The 27373-nt window shown below is 34.4% G+C and overlaps 1 protein-coding gene across 1 annotated transcript in view; it reads left to right on the top strand.

Annotated features, from left to right (window-relative positions):
- The window catches only part of PGGT1B (protein geranylgeranyltransferase type I subunit beta), a 53492-nt gene extending 29084 nt beyond the window's left edge, over positions 1-24408 (top strand). Inside the window, exons 6-9 of the mRNA XM_063088169.1 lie at positions 7425-7470; positions 13456-13640; positions 19340-19448; positions 22994-24408. Of these exons, the coding sequence (XP_062944239.1) occupies positions 7425-7470; positions 13456-13640; positions 19340-19448; positions 22994-23175 (522 nt within the window). The 3' untranslated portion in view covers positions 23176-24408. The remainder of the gene's footprint in view (positions 1-7424; positions 7471-13455; positions 13641-19339; positions 19449-22993) is intronic.
- The last annotated feature ends 2965 nt before the right edge of the window (positions 24409-27373 follow it).

Genomic DNA, 27373 nt, shown 5'->3' with positions numbered 1-27373 from the left:
TTCTTTCTGGCACAAGATATTTCAGGTTCATCTTTCATTTTCCCAGCCTCAGCCCTAGAATCAGTCATTTCTTCAAGGAGCCTTGATTCTTCTAATTGGAGGACAATGTTTAGATACCAGGATATGATTACTAGGTGTTCTCATCTATATTGGAATGTCATTGCTTCTAGGCCTTCTCTCAGCAGGCAGAGCTAGGAAATGTATGTATGTATGTGTGTATACACAGACACTCCCCTTGCACACACATAAGCATGCACAGACACACACAATGTGTTTCTATATTTACTTATCTATCTCTATATTAAAAACCATTAGTTCATACTTGCTGCCTTGTTTTGCTTCACCCCCCACGGGTTTGTCACCCCACTTCCCCTGGGTGATGGAGATGCAAAGGATTACTCAAAGCCCATCTCTACTGAGCAGTGAGAAGCCCCAAAGTGGTTAACTTTCCCGGGACCCTCCAGCAAGAGGGATCCCTTCATGGGAAAATTAATGCAAATTGGGGTTCTCTTCCTGCATTTATTTTCCAGACCAGGAAGTTACAGGAAGAGACATAGGTGGGGTTAGAGTTTAACAATATAGGCTGGTAACTTTCAGTGAAATAAGCCAGATGACATTGCAGTAGACAATTAAGTGATCTTATCAACACAAGCTTGATCTTAGCAAACATTCCTTCTTATAGCAATTTCTCAGTATCTTTACAAAGCAATCAGTAACTAGTCTGTCTTTGAGCAAGCCACCTGCTGTGCCACAATTCTTATCTTGCAACGAAGACTCACTAGCCTGGGGAAAATTTCCTGTTCTTGCAATGTCAATATTTGAAACTGCAAGGCTTTGGAAAACCAGGCCCTGTGAAATACATATGCTTTATTGTATATTCCACACATACTACCTCAAATTTCAATCCAACACCACAGGGTTCATTTTAATTTTCCTCCTTTCATTTGTAACTCTATTCTCTGACAGTGACAGACTTGGCACCCATTACACAGAATACATTGGTTCTTTCTGTTTTGAGTCTGAAGGTATATAGTGAAAATACAGTATTTAAGAAATATTTGGGTTACTTCTTTTCCCCCTTTAATATGATTGTGTCATTTATTTGAAGTACAGTTAGGTTTATTTGTTTCCGTTTGGATTCCATTTTAGGCTTTACCCACATTTAGGCCTCCCTGCCAACTTTGTTGATTATATTTATTTACTTGATATGTGAAACATTAACTTGGTTCTGAACATTAGAACTATACAAAAAGATACATTAAGAGAAGTGTGGCTCCTCTGCCCCCCTCCAAAAGTCCCTTCTATCTACCACCCCCCTTTTTAACCCTCATGTTTATGATCTTGGTCCCATTCACTCTATAGATAGTTACTATTGTCATTAGTTTTTGGTTTATCTTTTCTATATTTCTTTTTGATGAGAAGATACATATTTTTTTCTCCTTTCTTACTCAGAAGATTGCATACTGTAGATACTTTTTTGCACTTTTCTTTTTTCACTTAACCTTATAGCTTGAGAATCACTGCTTATCAGTTCATAGAAATTTTCCTCATTCTTTTTCTTTACGTTTTATATTACTTCATTGCATGGATGTGCCATGGTTTTTTTGACTATGTGTAGAGCATATATTTTTCAATTAGCAATGTTGTAATTAATAACCTTCTGCATATCTATTTATGTATTGTTAGAGATATATCTTCCAGGTAAATTCTTGGTAGTGGAATTACTTGATCAAAAGATAAATGCATATATAATTTTAGTAGATATTGTCCATTTTCTCTCCAAAAAAGATAGACCAATTTGTTTTCCTACCAGTGGATGAGGGTGCCTATTTTCAGATAGCCTTACCAGTGGAATGTGTTACACTTTTTTGATTTTTACTTTTTTTCCTGGTGGTTGAAAATTATATCTCACTGTATTTTTAATTTGTGTTACTTTTATTATGAGCAAGATTGACCATTTTCTTAACTTGAGGGATATACAAAACCAGGACAAAAGCACATTTAACTTTTGGGTCATTGCTGACCCCTACTTCTGGTTCATTATTTTGCTATTTTTCTTTAGGTAGTCCAATTTTGTGTATATTTGTTCTTTTTTGTCTTTCATCTCAACCACTTTCTCTCTGACCTTTCTTACTTCTTTATCTCAGTTTTTTTTTTTTTTTTTTGGTGTGTGTGTGTGTGACTGGTAAGGGGATCGTAACCCTTGGCTTGGTGTCGCCCACACCGCACTCAGCCAGTGAGCGCACCGGCCATCCCTATATCGGATCCGAACCCGCAGCCTCAACGCTACCAGCACCGCTGCGCTCCCAGTGCCGCACTCTCCCGAGTGAGCCATGGGGTCAGCCCTCTTTATCTCATTTTTATTCTTTTGGCTGTTTTTTTTTTTTTTCAAAAGATGACCAGTAAGGGGATCTTAACCCTTGACTTGATGTTGTCAGCACCATGGTCACCCAATGTGCTAACCGGCCATCCCTATAGGGGATCTGAACCCATGGCCTTGGTGTTATCAGCACCACACTCTCCCAAGTGAGCCACGGGCCAGCCCTAAACTTTACTCTTTGAGGTTTTCTTTTCTTACCTACCTGATCTTCAAAGGGACTGTCTCCCTTACCTTCCTTTTTAACTTTCTTCACCAGGAGTTATGCTGTTTGAGCACTGCCATCTTGACTTGCACTCTCTTTTAAACCTCTTCCCTGTAGTCAGTGCTGTGTTGTACTAGGCCTCTTTTAGTACAGACCGTCCTCCCTTTGCTTGGTAGTGCCAAACTGTAACAATAACCATACAAGCTGAAATGATGCAAAGTAATTTTAATCATCAAAGGGAAAAATTATGATTGTTCTGTGACCTTTAAAATGTTTTGCCAAAACATTAAAAACTCTTACTGTTATAATTTATAGTTATGAATGTATAGAGAATGTTTTTAAATAGTAAAAATCTATTTATAAAAAAATAGTTACAGATGTATAGAGAATGTCTTTAAATAGCAAAATCAATATTTAGTACACTATAGTATAAAACGTTAGAAATATTGAGGATTAAAATGTTTTATTTCTTTGTTCGAACAGTGCTTTGCCTTCTGATTATATAACTTACAATATGGAGCGAGCATCTTTTCTGTGTCTTGGCAAATTATCATACTCCCTTCTAAGTGTGAATCAGCTTTCAGCATTTTATAGTCTGTGTTTTCAATGTTGTAAAATATCTCTGAGAATTGCTTGTATGTGAAGTTTTTTGCCAGCAGCACTTTTCTAGAACCTCTTCATCCAAATCATCTCAGCCCCTTTCCTCATTCATGTAGGTATTTCTCCTTCACTTAGTTCTTCTGACTGTATATCTAGAGTCTCAAACAGCAGCGTTGTCAATATTCTCATGATGGCTACTTCTTCTATAACTCTTGATTGCAATTTCATTTTCAGTGTTCTCACCTTTTCTTCACTACACTTTTGTCTTTGGTGGCCAGTTCCCTCTTTTGGTTATGCCTTTTTGTAAAATGTCATGTGGGTTTATCACTAAGTGACAAAGAGACAGCACAACCATAACTTTTGCTCTCTGTGAGCTGAGTAACATGTGCAGTGACCAGTTGCTAACAGACTTTGAAAAAGATTGGTCACTAGGGCCAGCTTGTGGCTCACTTGGGAGAGTGTGGTGCTGATAACAGCAAGGCCACGGGTTCGGATCCCTATATAGGGATGGCCAGTTTGCTCACTTTGGAGAGGGTGGTGCTGACAACACCAAATCAAGGGTTAAGATCCCCTGACAGGTCATCTTTTTTTAAAAAAAAAAAGATCACTAATCATGATGCACATCTATTATTTATGTAGTGATTTGTTGACTGTAGAGCTAGCAGCAAAGTTTGTACTTTTTGAAATTACAATTAATACACCAGATTACTGAAATTAGAACCAAGTTGTGTTATTTAAACCATGCTAACTGGAATTTATGCATATTGCAACAACACAAAACGAGGACTGCCTATATTTTCACACTTAGGGTGGACTTTTAGGCAGTGATTAGCTCAATCTCAGGTCTACCATTAGCTCCACTTCTCTCTCTTCCTCATTATTTTTCACAGATCACCCTTGCTCTTTGCATAGGTGTGGCAAGAGATGTGAGAGGTGGCTTGCTGGGATTTGGGTGTCTCTTTTACTGTAGACAAATAATCTGAAGTTCGAATAAGTATTCTTGCTATGCTGTGATTTGAGTTTTATTAGCCTTATTTGTATTCTGTTTTGATTTTGGAGGTTATGTGGGGAGATTGAAATTTATTTAAATGGTGCTATAGGCACAGTTATTGTTGGCAACCCAAAACTACCTCAAAATAGATTTGTTTTATGTTTATAATGTTTTGTGAGTTTAAAATCATTACATTTTCTTCTAACTTATATATACTTGCAATAGAAGAGGAGTAAGAGTCGGACCTTTATACTGGGTAGAAATTGAATATGCTAGTACCATCTTTTAACAGTATGTTCTCACAATATGCCTAGTGCATGCACTTAGTGATTTGGCTTGGTGAATAAGACAAAATCAGGTACTTCAAAATGCCTAGTTCTGCTGCTGTGTGGGGAAGAATGCGTATTTTAGAAGATATAAAGGAGAAATAAAGTGTTTTTTAATAAATAGAAATTTATTTGTCACATTTTGGAAGTTGGAAATCCAAGATCAAGTCACCAGCAGGTTGCATGTCTGGTCAGGGCTGCTGTCTGCTTCCAAGATGGTGCCTTGTTGCTGCATCCTCCAGAGGGGAGCAATGCTATGTACTCACATGGCAGAAGGGGCAAAAAGGGGCAAACTCCCTCCATAAAGCCCTTTCATAAGGACAGCTAATCCCATCATGATTGTGCAGCCCTCATGACTCAATCACTTCCGAAAGGCCACACCTCCCAGTACTGGTGCATTGAGGATTAAGTTTAACATGAATTTTGAAGTGAACAAGAACATTCAAACCATAGCAAACACATTACATCATGATAATAGTACATTATAAGAGTTTTCATATTCGTATTTCTTGGGGGCATATTAATATTTCAGCTTTCATATTTATGGGATAAGGGCAATGATAGATATTGCTAGGGGCTCAGCTTTGAAATAGTCATTATTTAGTACCGCTCCTCTTTAAAGGATCTCAAACAGTTTTAATTAAATCATTCTGAGAGCAAGGTAAACTATTCTGCTTAGGTCTATTCCCAGATGTGGTGACTTTTTAATGTGAATATGAATGTTATCAAGATTTGCATAAGCAAACTAAAATAAAGAACTGATACTTAAATTTATATATGTTCAATCATTTTTGTTTTGGAAAAAGTCCTCAAACTTAAAAATATGTAAACAACTCTTTGCTGTTAGTAAGAACTACATTGCAGCAATGGAGGAGAGTGCTCACGAATCAGGGTCTGAGAACTACTGCATCTCAGTTACTAATGCATAATAATGCCAGACTTTTTTTTTCATACCAGAGTGTACCCAAGATCTCCCTCAAGATTTGTTATGTAGACAGCAATGGAGGTGGAAACTAACATAGGAATGATAAGACACCTCAATGTTTGTTTAGAAGGGATGAGAAAGGTGGACCTTAGCATCTAGAAAACTTCAAAAAGGCAATTGGGAAGAAGTACTGACAGGACATGTTTTAAAGAAGGCCAGATATATATTTGAAAAGAGGTTAAATAAACATTTGAAAACAAAAGAAGTCCCAGTATTGCTTCAGAAGAAAAGAAAGGAGTGTGGAAGTTGATGATTTGTATAGGCATCAAAATGTTGGTTCAACAAAGTAAAATCTTTGTTAATTTAGATTTTTAGAACTTTTAAAATATGTAGCTTGAAGGGATCTAGAATGCTACATGCAATTCAGTGGCTCTCAATAAATATTAGCCTTGTTTTCTTTTCCTTTTTCTGTCCCATCAGGTGGGTTTGACAGTATCACAGATCATTTTGTAAGGACCTTGACTAAAATCTGCCTGTATATTTTATATATTTATGGAACTATGGTGTAACGATTTTTAACTAGCTAACAGTAGGTCCCCTATCCTGGTGGGCTTCTGAGCCCTGTGAACTACAGTATGCTACCAACCAGTAGTCAAAGGAGCTGTCTGACAACAATTTGAGTGGTTTCTTCAAGCTCTGACAAATTGAAGTAATTTTGATCGAATACCTAAGATCCTGAACTAAAGGATATTTCAATCCCTGAACTTCTAAATGACCAACCTTGGACAATGTGGACCTTTCTAAACTTGCTGAAGAGCATCCTCCTCAGGAGACCAGCAAAACAACTCAGGGGCTCCTTCAGACACACCTACTCCTATGTATACAAGTTTGCAGGTTAAAGTCCCTCTCTTGTCCTCCAAGAAGGAACATTTTCTTAGCTACCGGTAGAGAGTCAAGATAACAAATGTCAATCCCGAAGACAACCGTACAAACAGGACAGAGTGTATGTGTATATATGTGTGTATACATACACACATACACAGGGAATTTTTAGAGTAGTGGAAGTATTCTGTCTGACACTGGTTGTTAATACAAGAAACATATGTCAATACCCATAGAACTTTCAAGCACAAAAAGTAAACCTTAATGTTTTTGTCCTTAAAAGAAACTGATGCTAAATGCATACAGCAAAGATTTATTGAACCAATATGATGACTGCAACCAAGGAGACACATGGGTCACACTGAGAAATTTGTTCCTAAGAAGGCCAGCAGGGCTTAACACTTTATAATCGCAAGAAAGGTCAAAAGAGAAAGACAGCCTTACCTAATTACTTCATCAGATTTTCTATTGGTAATACATGACTTAAAGATTTGGGATTTTTTACTAGGTTATATTCTATTTACAGGGATCTAGGGTAAGAACAAATAAGAATTCTAGATTATTTTATGGCTTTTTGATGCCATTAAGCATGCTTCTAAGTAAAAATGGTCTTATGATAATGTTTTCCAGGACAGGTGGACATGATTAATGACATCCCGGATCTCCCAAGGCACTATAATTTAGCTGACCTGGTCAAAGCAGATTCTTTGGTTATCAGTGTGTACAAACTTTTAAAAAATATGTAGAAGCTTGGGGGAATCCCAGGATGGAATGCCTAGTATAACAAAAGAATATCACTATATTACAAATTATGAAACAACTTCTCACTGAGAAGGATAGGGGAAAAGGATGTTGACCTAAGTAACTTTGGAAATGGGAGGAGTCATCAAGACACAGGTACTGTGCATTGCACTGTGCTTTAGTTGATGAAGTTTCCCACAGAGGTACAAGCAGCAGTTTTAAAACCACTATTCATGTATACTAGAATTGAAAAATTAAGTAAATAGATGGAAGAAGTAGAAATAAAATTGGGACAAAAAAAGTAGTGCAATAAGAACTAATTCATTTATTATTATTATTATTTCCCTATTAAACTGAACAATGTTTTTATTTTTCAGTCCTATGACAATGGGCTGGCACAGGGAGCTGGACTTGAATCTCATGGTAAGACATTTTAAAATAAGTGAATGTGTAGTTTCTTTTGTTCCTTTAAACAACATCATGATATCTACAATGTGGAGGACCTCAAAAGTTTGTTTCAACTCTTGGTGCGGCCTGATTATTTTCTTTGTCACTTTCCTACTTCTCTCTTTTGACATTGTTGCACCTGTATGAAGCCTCTTAGGTCAGCAGTCATTCAGGGATTATTCAGACCATCATGTTCATATAATATTTTCTAGTAGTCTATTCAAGTGTTTTCTATATGAAAATATCTTGGGATTTTTTTCTTAACCTATTGTTAGAAAATAACAGGTTTTCTTCTTTGGCATAACACTGAAAGGCTATACTACATAGATGCAGAATATTAAACATGAATCAGTTTATGAAGAAATGAAAATTTGTGTTTACCTTCCTTAATATAATTACCCTCAGTCATGGTCATAAAACATTTTGCTGCTTTGTATATGTTCAGTACAAACATTAACACAGTCTCTTTCACATTTTTTCCTCACTTTTAGCAAAACCAGAATAGTGAGATGATAGTCAGTGAATTCGTCAGCCTATCAATAGCCTGAACTCTCTTGTATTGAAATTTCCACAGATCATGGAGGTTTTCTGAGTGAACTTCAAGTTCCTCTTCATCACAGCAGTTTTGTGTGGACTCACCTGTTGTCTCCATCCCTCTGCTAGCATGGTAGAGTAGAAAGAGTAGATCGGTGTTTGGATCTCAGCCCTGACACCGGCTGTGTGACCCTGGCTCCTCACTTAATCTCTCCAAAGGTTTCTTCATCAACAAAGTAGAAATAATTGTATCTTTCTTTAGGATTGCCATTAGGTTTATAAGAGATATGATGAAAGTGGTTTGTAAACTACACAACATGTATAAAAAGATATTTTTAACATACATTCCTTGACCTCATATCTTGGTATATTCCCTGGGACTTTGTCCTATCAGGTATCTCCTCCTCCTCTCCCATCTTCACTCCTTTCTTCAATTTAGATATTTTTAGAGTGTGTGTCACTAAGGGTTATGTAGAAGACTGTCTTGGATCTTCCTCTGAAGCCATACTATAATTATGACACCATAATTCTTGTGTGTGTCTGAATCTATATGAGATTGGGAGAGTGGGGAGCTGGCAATAGCAATTATGTTACTGGTCATCACCAGGCAAAAGTCACTGACAAGCCTTCTTGAAGCACTGGCACAGGTGGACAAGTCAGACCTTGCAGGGGGAATCTAGAAAGCCAGGCACATCTAGCTTCCAGAATGTGACTGTGGTAGAGAAGTCTGTGGAGGGCTGTTGCTATTGCTTCTGTTTGTGGGCCTGACAACATCAAGGCAAGAGTAAGAAGAAACTTGGATGCCAAGTTATGAGAGAATAAGGGCAAGCTGGAATCTACTAGTACCACTGCCTTTGTTGCTCACCTCTTCTAAACTTCACTTTCACCTTGTGAATCTCACACAGATTTCTCTAACTTCAGACCTTATAGAGAAGGGGACTCTGGAAAACAGAGTTCTAGCTTAGCCAAGTTGACACAGTACAGAACCACCACAATAATTATTGTCATTTTACTCAGAGAAGTCACTTGCCTAGTAGGCTCACATGTCAGGTAAGTGTCACAACCCACTTTAAAACCCTGTTCTTGCTTAGCAAGTACCATCCCGCCCATGGTTAAAATCCTTAGTTTAGTTCTCTGTAATCCAATTCCAACCTAGTTTTGTAGACCCATATGTGAATGATCCCTTCCATGTACTCTAGGCTGTAGAGAAAACATATTCTCCAAATATTTGCACATGCCGTTTCAGCTCTGGACTTTGGTAATACTTTTTTTTTTTTTTTTTTTTTAACTGAAATGCTTCTCCTCCATCTGCTTCTCCTTATTGCCCTTTTTTAAACCTTCAGTTTTACCCATCTTTCTATGCCTGGTTCCAGTGTCACCTTCTCTAAAACCTTTCATTGTCTTTTGTCCGCTCCAGCCCTAAGCAATTTCTCCCTCTTCTATATTCCTGTTACACTTTGTTCATACTGTTTTTATGGTTCTTGTCTCCATTTACCTTGTCTTCTCTGCTAGGTTGTAAGCTTATCATGTCTTATACATATCTTACTCCATATGCCCTTGGATGTTGTAGTTGTTCAGTACTATTTGATGAATTGGTTATCCTATATTCCACTTTGCAGCCCTAGCGTGGAAGGCTGAATTTGGAATGTGTACTTCTGCTGCTGTTTGATAATGATCTAGTTTCTTTGTGTACTTTTCTTCCTAATTCTGCAATCTAAATATTATTTAATATATTTTTTGTTTCTTTGTTTTGGGTTTTTTTTTTTTTTTTCCTATTCTTGATTGTACTGCTGTTCTCCAGCTACTGCTTAGCCTAGAGTCCATCTGTCATAACAACTAAACAGGCATATTGTATCCTTCTAGGCCATGATCATCAAATGTGTTTCTCTTTATCCCATCGATTCCCTTATGATAGTACAGCTTTAGGGTAAAATATTTGTGTGTTTTGGAAGAACTGGATTTTCCTACTTTGATAGGGATAAAACTATTTTTTATTTTCTCTCAGCATTCAAAATATAAAGGTTCAGATAAATTAATTTTATATCATGATTCTTTTAAAATATGTCTTACTTCTTAATCCAGAAGGGAATTGTTAAAATCCCTTTTGCCTAATTCCATCTACATATTCAACTCCCTTGAATATACTTCACTTTACCTTTTTCATGTGGTGTTTAAGTGTAAAATGCTGTACTTATTTATGTACCTATTTAGTTTTCTACTATATCTCTAGCTGTATGATTGTTGACCACCTTAAATTACACATTTCAGAGGACATGGATTCTTTTCAATAACTTGGTATATACAAATGCTGAGAAAATGCTTAAAATTGAGTTGTAAAACCTTATGGGAGCAATAAGTTAATTTATAACTGTTAAATTGTTAAAATATAAGTAGATCATAGCATATTAAACTAGAATCAGGAACACATCCTTTACCTTGCACCTGGAAGAACTGAGATAGGTTGTTAAGAGAGAACCTGTATGTTCCCTTTCGGCTGCAATGTTTTATGACTGAGGTATTCTGCATACATTAATTCTCCATATAATTGAATCAAACTTTTAACCATTTCAGATGGAAACCTTTGTTATTATTCTCTTATTTCCATGTGCCTTAATATTCTTACTGTTACATGCCTTAAAGAAGTTTTTTTCATAGTTTCTTAAACTAAGGCATAATGAACACAATTTAACCTTTCTTGATGAGTTCAGATTATTATTATGAAAAGTAATTGTAGTATTATACTTTAATATAGTGGTGTAATGTTCTTGAAGTATTTTGAAGTGGGTAGGAATCATTGACTTAACCCAATATAGCCCCAAAAGGATATTGTGATTGCGTTCTTGTGCCTGTTTTTTAATAGTGTTTCTTAATCTAGTTACTGTCAAGATGTTACTTGTCTTTTCTTGCTGTTTTTATGTCTGCCTCTAATATCCTTCTAACATACTATTAATCCAGGTTTTTAGAAGTAGTTTCTTAGAGTTTTGTGTAAAACAAGAGATTCTTTAGGGCCAAGGGGCTTACCTGTTGGTAAATGAATTTTAGCTTAAAGCATAGACTTTTGTAATGACTGTTCTTGGCTATTCAGAACTCTAACCTAATTCTGGAGTTATCATTTTTAAAATCTGAGATTTGGATAAAGTAAAAGAGTGTTTTTACTTTGAATTGTGCCAGTTTGCTTTAAAGAATCCTAAGAAGTAGTTTGGAGAGTAATACTTAAATGCCTCTTTTTATTCTTGTAGTTAGTTTTAAAGGTTACATACTGTCTGTTAGAGATTTTATATTTAATGATGTAATAATAACTGAAATCATGGCCAGATTATCATGAAAGAGAAGTTGAAACTAGTGAGTCATTGAAAAAGAAATAAGATTGATAATTGCATAATACAAATTATTCTAAAAGGTTGTGATAAATTTGTTTTTCTTTTCTGTTTTAATTCACTCAAGACTCACATAATTCTCCCAGTTAGTTGGGGTAAATTCTGAAGATTAAATAGTTCTCGAGTTTTCTAGAGGGAATGCTCACATTTCCTTTGCCATAGAATACATTCAAAATTTGTAACACTGAAAGGAAAGTTAGGGGATAAAACATATTAGAAACAATCCATTTAAGTTGCTGAAATTAATAAAAATCATCAGGTGAACTTATAATAAATTGGAAATGTAAGTATTTTCAAATTGTTTGGAGTTGACAACAAATTAGTGCTAGTGGAAAGTGTTTTTTTTTTTTTTTTTTCTTTTATGGAAAAATATTGACTTTTCATTTCCTGAGGAAGTAATTGCCTTTGTGAGTGTATTAGTTTCCTATTGCTGCTGTAACATTTTATTACAAACTTAGGAGCATAAAACAAAAATTTATTCTCTCACAGTTCTGGAGGCCAGAAGTCAGAACTGAGTCTTACAGGACTAAAACCAAAGTGTCAGCAGGGCTGATTCCTTCTGGAGGCTTCATGAGAGAACCTGTTCTTCACCTCTTCTAGCTGCTAGTGGCTGCTGGCATTCCTTGCCTTTGGCTATAATGCTCTAAGCTCTGCCTCCATAGTCACATTGCTCCTCCTCTTCTCTCTGTAGTCTCATCTCTTGCTCTTATAACTGACAGTTGTGAGAACAATTAAGGCCCACTTGGATCATCTGGGATAATCTCTTTATTACAGGATCATTTAACTTAATACATTTGCAAAGCCCCTTTCACCATATGAAATAACATTCATAGTTTCCAGGGATAGGGACCTGGATATCTTTAGGAGGCATTATTCAGCCTACCACAGTGAGGGTATGGATATATCTTAGAGTTGTGCCGTGCATCTTCTTCGATATTTGATTTCTCTTTCCCTTTTGGCCTCACTGCCCTCCCCCCCATACATTTCTTTCTTAAAATTCTGAAACTGACTAGGTATCATCCTCCCTAGCAGCTTCTGACTTGTTTATGTTATATGTGAAAATTCATCTGCAGCTTCGGGCAGATGGAACCTCAATTCATAAGCAATATACTATCTTTAAGAGACTAAAATTCAGACTAAGGTGATTGAGTCCTGCACAGAGAGTTAATAATCCTAGATTTTAGTTCCAAATCTGTTGCTTTGCCCCCCACGGATTGTCACCCCTCTTCCCCTGGGTGACGGAGCTGCAAAGGATTACTCAAAGCCCATCTCTTCCGAGCAGTGAGAAGCCCCGAAGTGGTTAATCCCCTGGAACCCTCAAGAGAGAGGCATTCCTTCCATTTGGGAAATTAACCACGAATTGGGGTTCTCTTCCTGCATTTATTCTCCAGCCCTGGAAGTTACAGGAAGAGACATAGGTGGGCTTAAAGTTTTAACAAGTTTAACAGTAGAAGCTGGTAACATTCAGTAAAAACAAGTCAGATGACATTCCGTTAGGCAATCAAGTGATCCACCAACAAAAGCTTGATCTTAGCAAACATTCTCTTCTTAAAGCAATTTCCCAGTATCTTTATATATCATTCAGTAACCTGTCTGTTTTTGAGTCAGCAACCTTGCTGTGTTACAACTCTTTATCTTACAACAGAAACTCCACAGCCTGGGGAAAATTTCCTGGTTTTTGTAAGGTCAATATTTGAAACTGCAAGGCTTTGGAAAACCAGGCCCTGTGAAGTACATTTGCTTTATAGTATACTCCACACAAATCTGCCATTAACCATGTAATTTTGGACAAATTCTTTAATCTTGTTCCAACTCTTACTTTTTTTCATAAGTAAAATGTTTCTTATAGCCTTAAGTTATTTTAAATTCAGTTCACTTTTATCAAATTAATATTGAAGACTTTGGTATTCAGTGGTTGTTTTAAAATTATAATTGTCTTTTAAATTCAAATTTTATTCTGCTGTTTCCTAGAATTAACTACTTTTTTTCCCCAGCCATTTTGTACTGCCCTCTAATTCGAAGTTTAAAGCATGTGTGGTTTGATTAACAGGAGGATCTACTTTTTGTGGCATTGCATCACTATGTCTGATGGGTAAACTAGAAGAAGTTTTTTCAGAAAAAGAACTGAACAGGATAAAGAGGTGGTGTATAATGAGGCAACAGAATGGTTATCATGGAAGACCTAATAAGCCTGTAGACACCTGTTATTCTTTTTGGGTGGGAGCAACTCTAAAGGTAAGAGAAATAATAAAAATGAGAAACCTATGCTCCATGTTAACATAAACTGTGCTAAAAGGTTTGGTCTTAGTAATGTGTGTTAAATTTGTTAGGTTTAGGCTACTAAGTTTTTTGTCTTGCTCTGCCAAAGCTAATCTCTGTATGGTTTTTCCATAGAATTCAGTTATCTGTTGTGGTACTTTAAAGTTTCCTTTCTTCTAAAACTCAAATGAGGTATAACTTATACAGAACTTGTTATATATTTACTTTCTTGTAGGAAAAAGGTCATTGTTACTGAAACTGAATAGCAGTCCATGTAGAGCAGGTATCTGTGAAAGTGATACCAGTAGAGGTTTTATGGGAAGGTATTAGTCTTAAAAGGTAAACCATGGGTCATTCCTTTAAAAACCATTTATGATTTATTATTATTTATTTATTTGTCTAAACTTTCTGAAACTCATTGACATGCACACATATTTTCTCCCATCTCTACTACCTTTTAATATACCTAATCCCATAAGGTTATTTAGTCACTAAATATCGACAAGTCTTCTCCATCTTAAAATTGCCTTTCATTTTTAAGAAGTATCACCTAGTTCAGATATTCTGGAAACTAACAGGTGTCTATGTTCACCTTATATATAATATCCTAATTTTTTCTCTTAAAAACAATTTGGAAAAAAGAATGATTTTTTTTTTTATTGTGGTAAAATATAATTAACATAAGGACTGTCATTTTCAGCATATAATTAACATAAAGATTGCTATTTTAAGCATTTTTAAGCATACATAAGCATGAAATTAATTACATTCACAATGCTGTGTGACCACCACCTCTATCTATTTCCCATACCATTCATCATCTTTAACATAAATTCTCTACCCATTGAGCAATAACTTCTCATTCCTCCTTCCCTGCAGTTTCTGGTAACCTGAAAAAAGAATGATTTAAAATGAAGGCAGTAGCCTTCCTGTGTCTCCTCACTTCTAATGCCGTTTCTCAAGTGCACTATTTTTTTTTATTACTTTTTTTACTTGTGGGAAGTTTCAAACAAATTCAGAAGTAGAGAGATTGGTATAATGAACCCGCTTATGTCTGTCCACAAGTCTCATCGGTTATCAACCCAAAGCCAACCTTTATTCTACTCTTACCTTCCTTCTTTCCTCCCATCATTCACTGTATTATTTTAAGACAAATCCCAGATACCATTTTTATATTTTTTGGAAATTCTTCAGTATCATTTCTAAATGAAAATAATTTTTTAAAAAACAGAACCTAGTGTCTTATCACATCTTTAAAAATTAGCCATAATTGCTTATTATCATTAAATATCCAGTCACTGATGATATATATTTCCCTTTGCATCACATCAAGAGGCACATTACATCTGGTTGTCTCTTCCTTTGATGAAAGGGTTCCAGAATTGTCAACCTGATTTTTCCATTATGAAGTTCTCATCAGCTTTTTTTTTTACTTCTTTTTTTGCATAGTAAAATATATATAACATATATTTATCAGTTTAGCCGTTTGTAAATATATGAGGGTACTTCAAAAAATTCATGGAAAAATAGAAATAGAAGATAATATGAATCTTTCCATGAATTGTTTGAAGTTCCCACATGCAATTCAGTGGCATTAATTACGTTCACAATGCTGTGTAATCATCACCACTATCTTTGCAAAACTTTTTTGTCATCCCCAACATAAATTCTGTACCCATTAAACAGCAATTCCCCATTCTTCCTTCCTCCCAGCCCCTAGTACAACCTCTGTTCTATTCTCTTGTCTCTATGAATTTGTCTGTTCTAGGTACCTCATATAAGTGGAATCATACTATATATGTCCTTTTGTTTCTGTTTTATTAGCATAATGTTTTCAGGGTCCATCCATGTTGTAGCATATATCAAAATTTCATTTATTTGTATGGCTTAATAATATTCCATTGTTTGTGTATTCCAAATTTTGCTTCTCATTCATCTGTTGATGGTGACTTGAGGTGTTTCCACCTTTTGGCTGTTGTGAATAATGTTGCTATGAACATGGGTATACAAATATATGTTTGAATCACTGCTTTCATTTCTGGGGGTACGTACTCAGGAATGGAATTGCTAGGTCATATGGAAGTTCTATGTTTAACTTTTTGAGGAACTGCCAAACTCTTTTCCACAGTATCTGCACCATTTTACATTCTCACTAGCAATGTATGAGGGTTCCAGTTTCTCCACATCCTCACCAACACTTGTTTTTTCTTTCTTTCTTTTATTTTTTTTTTAATAATAGCCATTGTATTGACCATTGTTTAGCCATCCTTGACCCATTGTTTAATCAGGTTGTTTGGTTTTTTGTTGTTGGATTGTAGGAGTTCTTCATATATTCTTGATCTTAATCACTTATCAGATATATGATTTTCTCCCATTCCTTGAGTTGCCTTTTCACTCTGTTGATATTTTAATATGCAAAAGTTTTTTTATTTTGATGCAGTCCAATTTATTTTTTCTTTTATTGCCTGTGCTTTTGGTGTCATATCCATGAAATTATTGCCAAATCCAATGCCATAAAGATTTTCCCCAATGTTTTCTTGTAATAGTTTTATAGTTTTAGGTCTTTAATCAATTTTGAGTTAACTTTTGCCTATCACATGAGGTAAGATCCAACTTCATTTCTTTACATATGGATATCCAATTTTCCCAGCACCATTTGCTTAAAAAACAGTTCTTTCTCCATTAAATATGGTTTGGCACCCTTATGGAAAATCAGTTGGCCATGTGAGTGAGGGTCTGTTTCTGGACTCTGTTTTATTCCCTTGTTCTATATGTCTGTCCTTGTGCCAGTGCCATACTGTTTTAATTACTGTAGCTTTGTAGTAAGTTTCACAATCAGGAAGTGTGAGTTCTCCAACTTTACTCTTTTTTCAAAATTGTTTTGGTTATTTGGGACCCTTGCAAATTCATATGAATTTGATGATTGACTTTCTCATTTCTGTAAAAGGGCTGTCGGACTTTTGACAGAGATTGCAATGAATGTGCAGATCTCTTTGGTAATGGTAGTCACTTTGACACCTTGACAGTGCTAATGAGTCTTTCTATACATGAGCATAGGATGTCTTTCCATCTATATAGTTGGTCTTTAATTTCTTTCAGCAATGTTTTATTTTCAGCGTACAAGTCTTAGTGTGTAGAAACCTCATCAACTTTTTATGGAATGGTTTTAGTAGCCATTGAGGATCATTGCTTAGATCAATTATGTCATTAAGGGGTTACAAAACAGTGATATTGTATTATTCCTCCTAAATTTATTAACTAGCATTCTTTTATAAGGAAGAATTTTACCTTACCCTGAGGTATAGTTTATCCAGAGGAGGGGCGATAAATACTTGAATTCTTCCTCTTAATTTTTAGTAGTGTTTGGCACAATGTGTTACTTCCCTAGCATCACCTCAACTTTTCCAATGAAATGTTGGGTTTTAGGGGTTTTCTGTTCTTTGAGTATCATTGTGAACTCATAGATTTTAACATATGTTTTAGTCCATTACATTTTTCTTTTTAATGCTCAAATTGTTCCATCTTTAGCCAGTAGGAATGCCTTCAAGGTGGCTCTTGTGTTTTTTTTGTTTGTTTTGTTTATTTTTGGAAGGAAAACATCACAAATTAAATTTAAAGCCAATTAATAAGGAATAAATTTAACACTCAAAGATTGACATCCTTAATGCAAAAAGAACTCTTAAAAATGAATTAGAAAAATCTAAGCATAATTTTGGTGAAGGACAGGAGCAGATAAGTCACACACCCCAAAGAAACACATGTGGAATAAGAACATTCTAAGATGTTGTTGGGGGTGGGGGGTTGGGGGGCTGGCCCTCAGCTCCCATCTCAGGACCTTGGGCAGCTGGCTCGGTTTCTTGCCTGGTTATGTGGGCAGAGGTGAAGCTTGAGGCCCACCCCTCAAGAGAGATGGGCCCATCTCCTCTTGTGGTTTATTTTTTTATTTTAATTTTTATTTTAATTTATCAGTATACAGTATAGTTGATTTCTGTGTCCCTTTACCAATTCCTTCTTTTCCTCCCTCCCCCTCCCCCTACCATCAACATCATATTGTTCACTTGTCTTAATAAGATCAAGGAATTGTTGTGATTATTCTGTCTTCTCCCCCTGCCCCCATTCATTTGTGTATTTACTTATTTATTTTTATTAGCTCCCAAAAATAAGTGAGAACATGCAGTATTTCTCTTTCTGTGCCTGGCTTATTTCACTTAATATAATTTTCTCTAAGTCCATCCATGTTGCTGCGAATGGTAGTATTTCTTTTTTTTTTTTTTTTTTTTTTTTTTATAGCAGAGTAGTATTCCATTTTGTAGTCTTTATAGGAAATGGTATGGAGGTTCCTCAAACAATTACAGATAGATCTACCATATGACCCCGCTGTTCCACTGCTGGGTATATACTCAGAGGAATGGAAATCATCATGTCAAAGGGATGTTACTTTTTTGATATAACTTTAGTAGTCATTAACAACTTTTAGGAGGCAACCACTTTTAAACATTTAAAACAGTTTTTTAATTCTTGTGGAAATTATAACTGTAAATAATATGCCAGTTTCTTTACTCATCACCTTCGATTTCCAAAAATGAAAAATTAGGATTTAGCCTCTTTTTTTCTAGCAAATTATTACGGTTATATTATTTTTAGTTCTGAGCCTTTTCTCCTCCTCTTCCACCTTCCAATGCTTTTATAATGTCAAGTTAGATAACATTCATATTTTCTTCAGTAATAATAATTAAATCTTTCATGCTTTGTGTAGGTTGATTCTAAAATTTGAAAACCAGTAATCAGCACTTAAGATAGTGTAAAAATTGTTGATTTCTGAACCAAGTACAGTATTAATTATGTAATGACACATGTGCCACTTGATAGAAAATGTTTCTAGCATTAGAATTCTAAAGTCTCTTTCCTTATTTTCTGTTAATTAAATCGAAATAAATGAATTTTTTTTCTTATTTGTACCATAAACTTCTTTACAGGTTTAGCTTTTCTTTTTGAGGAATAATGCTTCTTCATCAATCGCTGATATTTCCGAGGCTCTCTTTGATTCGTTAACACACTTTAAACTGCTTTGTATCAGAAGTTTCTTGAACTGTCTTATCTACTGCCCACCCCACCCCATTCTCTTCAGTTTTGTTCTTTTTAATGAGATCTTTAGAGAGAAGACAAAAATATGTCCTAAATCGTTAAGCTACATTCCTTTTTTTCTGTTGTAATCATATTTGTCTCCCCTTTATCATTTCTAATTGAAGAACTATAAGTTTTTACTGTTCTCAAACAAAACTGTCTCTAGCATCTAGCTAGAAATATTTTTAGTTCTATTTATTACCAGTTAGTAGCTAATAGCTCAAGAGCTTATCATAGGGTTAAAATATGGATAAAACTGCACTTTTTAAAATGTTGAGCGTATTGGAGAAGTTGTATTTTGAATCTAACTTAATGTGATACAAACAGCTTATTAGATGGTCCTGGTTCAGAAAGAAGTAGTGAGTGGGTCAAGAAAAGAAGAGTAGATTTGATAAGAAGATAAAAAAGATATATGGTTAACTGATTTTAAGTGCTCAAGTTCCCAGAGACTTGCTTTGAGAGGCTTAGCTATAGATACATGTCTGAAATTTGAGCCAAAGTTGATCTGAAAGTTTTAGGTTAGTAAGTTTTTATTTGTCATGTCATTTCAGCTTCTGAAAATTTTCCAATACACTAACTTTGAGAAAAACAGAAATTACATCTTATCAACTCAAGATCGCCTTGTAGGCGGATTTGCCAAGTGGCCAGACAGCCATCCAGGTAATTAGTTTTTGTATGAACTCAGAGAACTTTTTTTTTTTTTAATTGTTTGAGTAGATTTTCAAGCAACTTTATCAAAGGGTATATGAAAGAAAATGTAGCCACAGTTGTAAAGTTACATCAAATAACGTGTTTTTAGAAAAGGTAGATTGTTTAAGTTTGGGTTAGATTTAGGATGTTGGGGAATATAAAGTGGAGAGGTTGATTATAAAGATGGATTGATATAGTGTGCATTTTTCCCCAAATATTTCACTTGGCAATGTTTTCTTTCATTTGTGGTAGTAAGGCGGATGGTCTCAATGAGTCCTTTCCAAAATAAAAAATTCTTTGTCCCATCCAAAATCATTAGGATTATTAGCTATAACTGGAGCTAAGTAGAATAAATGACTCTCAATCCTGAAGGGAACCAGCTCTTATTCTTTTCAGAAGTCATTAAATAAAAAAATCTCACATCCTGAATACAGGTGTCCCCCACTACCCATACTTTTTCTCTCAATTTTGGCAGATTCAGGTAACTTTTTTTAGGTGAATATCTTGCTGTCTGAACGCTCATCATTCACTATCTAAAAATCAGAAACCAAATAGATTCAGACCATATGAATGGCATAGCGCTCAAGGCCCTCCCCAAATTTGGCTCCTCTCCCACCTCTAGCATCATTCTCCAGCCTACTGTCTCCCTCCCTTCTGTTTTCACCTCCAGCAAAATGAGTCTATTTACAGTTTCCCCATAAAAATCAATTTCAGAGTTTGTTAAAATAATTTGGAAGACTGACATTTTGATAAGCAAGTTATCAAAGGATAGCTATAAATACATGAAACTAGATGCAAGGAATGATTGTTTTTGCCGCATTGCAATAGAATCATGGGTTCTTATTATCATTAGTCTGGAAATACCTCTTCAACTCACCTCCTGTCATAGAACTACTGTGGTTAGAATGTGTACTTCAATCGAAATATAAATAAGAGACTCGTGAAATTATATTTTTATACCTGAAATGAGCAGGAATATTTCCTCAAATTCATATGTACCTGTATTTTTATGTAAAACATGCTTCCTTAGGAAAAATGAACAGTGCTTTCAAAATCATAAACCAACTGTTTTCATCAATTGATTTCTAAAGCAAAATAATATTTTAAAACTTTTGGTATCTGTAATACATAGCTATAAATATGTTAGAAAAGTGCCTCAAGAAAATGGAATTATTTTGGTCTTCACACCATTTTTTCCAGTCAGTGTATTGTACTATTTTAACAAGTAATGGGAATAGGGAAATAGCAATCTCTTAGAAAGTATTTTTTACATAATCATACTTGGAATACATTGAGTATTTCTAATAGCTTTCTTAAAAGAAAATTCTTAACTTTTTTCTAGAGAGATTAAGTTGCTAACTTTAACATTTGTGTAAATATTTAGACGAAATACTGACTTTTTACAAATACATTACAATGACAGGGAGAGGGTTTGGGGAGGAATAGGTCAGATAAAGGGCATAAGAAAAATCATGATTTGTAATACTGAATATGCTAATAATAATAATAAGATAAAATAAAACGGATACATTACAATGTCTTCAGAGCCTATACACTAGAGAGCATAGGAAATCTCTTATCATAAATTGAATTTAAGTGGAAAGTCCTGTTCCCAGAGCCTTACAAAAATCATTTTAACAAGATTCTTTAAAATGAGCTTATTCAAAGAGATTTTATTCATATACATTAATGAAAGAAACTTCTGAAAAGTGTGATGTTTTATTATGAAGTAAATAGTGCTTGATTAAATATGTTACCACCTGTTAAGGAGTTTTTTTAAAAAAAACTTTGAGGTTTGAAATAAGGTCTGATCTCATTGGCCTTTATAAAAATCCTTTTGAGAAAAGAATTGTTTCATTTTTTTACTTTATTCAGAGAGATTTTAATTTTACACAGATCCTATTTTAATGTTTTCTGGATGTATATTTCTTTTGTTGCATTTTTCTTCCTAGAAAAGTTTTCTAGTTTCTAGAAAATAAAGCTTAATGTTGGTTTTTGCCTTTTGTAATTTTAGAATGACTATGTATGATGTGATACTATGATGTAATAGTACAGGGGAAATCAAATGTATTTTTTGTAATCTGAAAATCAAAAAAAGCCAGAAGAAACCTAAGTATTTTCTGAAAAGGCCTAAAAGGGGGGTAACGTGGGCTTTCATTAGTGAAGTAACTTTGTCAAAAATGGCATTAAGCCCAACTATTTGTCATTTCTGTTTTGAAAAGTAAATGATACTCAGGTAGTTGAAACTGTCTCTTTAACTCTTTTGCCATATTTTGACCTGTTAAGATGTTTTGAACTTTAATAGCTCTTGAGGCCATAAATGCTGGCCAGTTCAAAAATAGAAAAAATTCTTGACTGCTACAAAACTGTTTTTGTAGTATTCCTGTAACTGGAGAGCTCTGAGCTCTTCAGCAGTCTATATAAAGCTCTCAGGCCGGCAGCGGCAGTGTGGCCACTTTAATAGAAGAGGGTTGCTGCCCCCCTGTAAGATGGGAAACTATAGCGAGACCAATGTGGAAGTATTGTTATGATATGAACACTCACATTTTTATAACTAAATAGAATGTGAGTTTGTTTTTATTGTCAGGTCAGGTATTTTTAGAATGACTGACATTACCCTAAATAGGAAAATTAAATATGGCACGACATTCCAGAATGGGTTATTTTTGCTTGAGCTCCTTTCATTTAACGTATTAGGAATAGTATATGGTTCAGGAACTGTCAGAGGCAAAACTGGGGGGAGTGTTTGGGTAGACAGGTATTGCTACTTAGATTCAGAGGCTTGTTTTCATTTTTAAGAAAAAAGTTTTTATTATATGAGTTAAAACCACTTGTTTTCATATTCTGTAATAAGCAAAAGGGAATACCCACTAAAGTGAGAAGTCTTTTTATATTACTGCTACTCTTCCTCTCTGTCCTTTTATCGCAGGAGATGTTGGCAGTGTCACCTCTTCAGCTGGGAACTGTTTCTTTTGTTAATGATATTTTCATGAATAAAATATTTGATTTTAATCACCTGGTTTTTAAAAAATTGGTGTTAGACTGATAAGAAACAAGTCAGGCACAGAAAGAGAAATACCACATGTTCTCACTTATTGGAGGGAGCTAAAAATTAATATATAAATTCACACACACACATACACACACACACACAAACGGGGGGGGGGGAAGAAGATATAACAACCACAATTATTTGAAGTTGATACAACAAGCAAACAGAAAGGACATTGTCGGGGGGGGAGGGGGGGAGGGAGAAGGGAGGGAGGTTTTGGTGATGGGAAGCAATAATCAGCTACAATGTATATCGACAAAATAAAATTAAAAAAAAAAAAAAAATAAGAGGATTAATAAAAAAAAAAAAAAAATTGGTGTTAGAGACTTTTGGAAAACAAATATTTTAAAACTATAGCATTTTTAAAATTTATTTTTAATGCAGTGATGATGTGGCTAAAATATTTTGTAGCATGTACAAGTAAGAACACCTGTTATGATTTTTTTAAATGTCTCATTTTCAGATGCTTTGCATGCATACTTTGGGATCTGTGGCCTGTCACTAATGGAGGAAAGTGGAATTTGTAAAGTTCATCCTGCTCTGAATGTAAGCACACGGACTTCTGAACGCCTTCGTGATCTCCATCAAAGCTGGAAAACCAAGGACTCTGAACAGTGCTCAGAGAATGTACATATTTCCACATGACTGACTTTAGATTGGGACAATGTGGGGATTTGTAGCATAACTGTAGCTCAAGGTTAAAAGCCATGTATAACCAAGTGTGCTCTTTTTTAAGAGGTAGAGTCTTACAATCAAATCTCATACTGATGTCACTTTGCGATACTGTCTTGAGCCAGTAACCTTTGTACTGGCTTTCAAGAAAATCTTTGTTGAAGTTTGAACCGCAGTGGACTCTGTTGTGGTTCTTAAATGTTTATATTGTATTTCTAAGAAGTTCTTTGAAGCAAATTAACTATGTATGTAGGTTATCTTTTTAAAATCTCTTCAGTACAAATTATATATTATAAAATGAACACAAATCTTCAAAAGAAGTTTGCACTTCATATAGCATTGATAAACTTCAGGTGAACACTTAGTGATTATTTAGAAAGCTTGACTGTTGGTGGTAGAAAATTTGCTTTAATGAATTAAGTATCTGGGATTAATCTTTGAAAACAGATGATCCCATAATTTTTTTTTTAAGAAGAATGACTTATTTTGTCTTATTCTTAAGTGTGCCAATTAAACGTGTGTGGCCTATATAAATGAAATTAATAGCTTTATAGTAAGAATAAATAGGCTTGACTAATAGCAATAGATTTCTAAAGGGAGATTGTTTAAGAAGACTATTATGTAACTGAAGGAAAAGTAATTTAACTGTCTATGATTTTGAATGAGAAAGATTTGTGTTGTGTGGGTCATTTATTTAGATGTTGCTGGGGTGCATGCCAGTTTGATTTTAATCTCGTCATTCATTGCCTTTTTTTTTTTTTTTGCTTTTTGAGGAGAAAACTTTCTTATCTAGAAGGAAAGATATTTAGTATTTTTATTTTTCTGAGATACATGATATTATAAACTGTACTTTTATAACTGAGTTATTTTTAGCCATTTGGATTTCTTTTTTTAGTTTGTTGTCTCCAGTGTGTTTGCTGCTCTGATTTCAAACTAATGATTTTCTAATTTTTCAAATAAGTAAAAATTTAAATACAAAAACAGAACTATCCAAGTAAATTCAGTGGTGCAGCTTCATACATGGTTATTTATATTTTTATATTTTCAGGTAAGTAGGAGGGAAATGTAACCATTTAAAGGGTAAGAACTGAGATTACACTTTTGTTCATTGTTTTCTTAATTCTATAAGCTAGCTAATTGTAAAGGAGATAGTGTAAAAACTCTTCATTAGTAATCAGTGTATCAATAAATCACATTCATCACTTAGTGACATTCGATGATATGAATCTAGTACTGAAATGGAGAATGAAATCTCACTGAAGGAGCTTGGTTAAATTAGTCTTGGTGATAATAAATGTTGAATTATTCATTCTACAAGCATCAGTATGAAAACTAAGTTACTAGTATCACTGTTTAGGTATTATATTATTTTTAACTTATTTTAATTTCTTTCCTAAGTTAGAGAAGTACTCTAATCCTTCTCAAGGGAAACCTAGTATTAGTCATAAAAATGATTCTTTTATTATTGGTATACTTAGTTTTAAACCTGAGTTTCTCGAAGTCAACTGTATTTTTTTTAAATTAGAAATAAGTTTAGCAACAGATGTTATTCTTCCATGAGTTATTCCAGTTGTTTCTATTTAAATCCTGCCAAATTAAGACATTCATTTCTCAAACCAAGGCATCTCTTAGACATTGGGAGTTAGAATAGCATATATGTAATGGCTTTAAGACCATATAAAAAGCCCAAATTGTTTATCCTGAATTGCCATCAATGATTAGAAGTTAAGAAAGGTAGTAATAGTGACTGTATTCATAAATGAAAGAGAAGAGTGCCAATGTAAAAATATTACATAAAATTATTAAATATATTCTTGGATAATTTAGTAGCATAAAATATATGGATAATTTAGCATAAAATATAAATTATAGTATGATTCTAATTGATTTATTTGTGGGAGTTGTGAAACTTTATAGATCAGTGAATGTTCATATTTCACAGAAACATATTGACCAAAAAATACTGGGCCAGTGTGAATTGTGGAGAAATCATTCCTAACTTTTTCTAAATAGTTATTTACAAGAAAAGTATATGTTAATAAAGTAAATTATAAGCAGTATTTCATGTGTACACTTTGGTCTTCAGCAGTAGTGATATAATGAGAAGGGAAATATGAAGTCCAAAACCTTAAATAACTTTATTTGCTATTATCTACTATTACCCCTCTCCTGCCTTGTGGTATTTTTTACAAGGTAGTAGGAGAGGCTTAATTTTGAGCATCGGCATTAAAACAAAGTTAATCAGTTCATATAGCATAATTTAACGTATTTATCATCTACAGTGTTTTTAGATTTGACCTATAATATGTACTAGATTTTTAAATAGTTATTTATAAATATTTAAATTCAAATAGAAATTTTGCTAATTGAGTTATGTAATTTGAAAACTGTTGGACATGTTAATACTTGAGAAGCAGTTAATGAGGAGGTGCTATGGAGTCAGATGACTTGAGTCTAAATCCCAGATATGCCATTTCAACAGTGTGATCTTGGACCTTAACTTCCCCAGTGGTTAAATGAGGAGAATAGTTAAACCTAACTCAGTGGGTTGTTTGAGGTTTAAATGAGATAATACATATAAAGCATTTAGCATAATGCCTAAAATACAGCAAATTGCTAATTATAATTCTGGCCATAATCATCATAAAGTTATTGTTATTAAAACCTCTTTTCTACCGTAGAAAGTGATCTTAACGGACTTTAAACTCAGGGAAGATGATAGGAGCACTGTAGTTTTTGAATCTCCTCACAAGAATACAGAGCAACCAGGATAGCCACGGACACTATCTACAAAACTAGATGACAAGGTATCTCTATGAACCTCAAAATACAAGTAAGTGAGGATAAACCACTGACCCATGTAGTTTCAGCATCTGTATGGGAGAAAGTGGAAGGAAGACAGCTGGTTTCTGACAGGCCTGCAAATTGGAAAACTATAACATTGCCCATGGTTTCTTACTAAAAAGTGCAGTGGGCCATTCTGAGGACTGACACTGAAACTGGGAAGGAATCTAGAATCCCATTTGCAGGTAAGTGTTAAAGCAATGTGATAAGGTCTGATGATTGTGCTAGAGTAGTCTGGGCTGTGTACTGTATACCTCTTGAAACTAGTGAGACAAAGCCTAGCCGTAAGGAGAAACTACTAGAATTAGAATCCAAATTGGACAAGACAGGTATGATAGGATGAAAGAGAAGGTCCAGATAAATATTGGAAAGGAAGACCAAATACATAGACATTATGTATATATGAGTATATATATACACAAATATATGTAATCTTTTAAATCACTGTGAAAAATGAAAAGGGGGAACACTAGGGCCATGAAGCTAGAAAAATCATCCTAGAAGAACCCCTCCCTCATAAAAGTACAGGAAAACTCATTTCACTTAAAAAAAAAAAAAAAAAAGGAGCAGGATTACAGTCAAATCCCATCCATAGTTAGTATAAGAGAATAAGTAGATCAGTATCTCCACAGATACTGAAAGCACACTAGAGAGACATGACCACAAGACAGATGGAAACCTAATATCTGAAAAAAAATAAAAAGGAGTTATGACAGGACATTTATAGTATTTAGTACTATATCGATAAAAGTAGGGAAAGATGAAAATTAAGCAACCAAGTCTTAAACACTGGAGTAAAAAGCAAACCAAAAGAAAGCAGAAGGAAGGAATTAGTAAAGGAAAAAGTCATTAGTAGAAAACCAAAACAGGAAGGCCAATAAATCCAAAAGCTGGTTCTTTGGCAGATTTAGGGTGGGGAGCTCAATAAGGTAAACAAACCACCAGCTAACCTATTTAAGAAAAAAAAGGGGAAGCACAAATACAAAAATCTAAACGACAAAGAAGAAATAATAAAACAGGAAATTTTTAAAAATTGACTAAGTGGTTTTATACAGTAAATTAGAAAATTAACTTTTTAAAGAAAAATGCAAATTGCCAAAATTTAGGAGATACAAAGAGTCAAAACCAGCTACCATAGAGAAAAATAGTCAAAGGACCCCTTACAGAAAAGCATCAGGCCCAGATTGATCCAAGGGGATTTCTACCAAACCTTTAAGACTGAATAATTCCAATGTTGTTTAAACAAATCCAGAGACTAGAAAAAGAATCACCTCAAAGTGCCAAAAAAACAAAAAAACTTTCAAATGTATTTTTGTAAAGTGAATAT

The sequence above is a fragment of the Cynocephalus volans genome, chromosome 2 (assembly GCF_027409185.1).
Source record: "Cynocephalus volans isolate mCynVol1 chromosome 2, mCynVol1.pri, whole genome shotgun sequence".
Lineage (NCBI taxonomy): Eukaryota > Metazoa > Chordata > Mammalia > Dermoptera > Cynocephalidae > Cynocephalus > Cynocephalus volans.
This window is presented reverse-complemented; position numbering and strand designations above follow the sequence as displayed.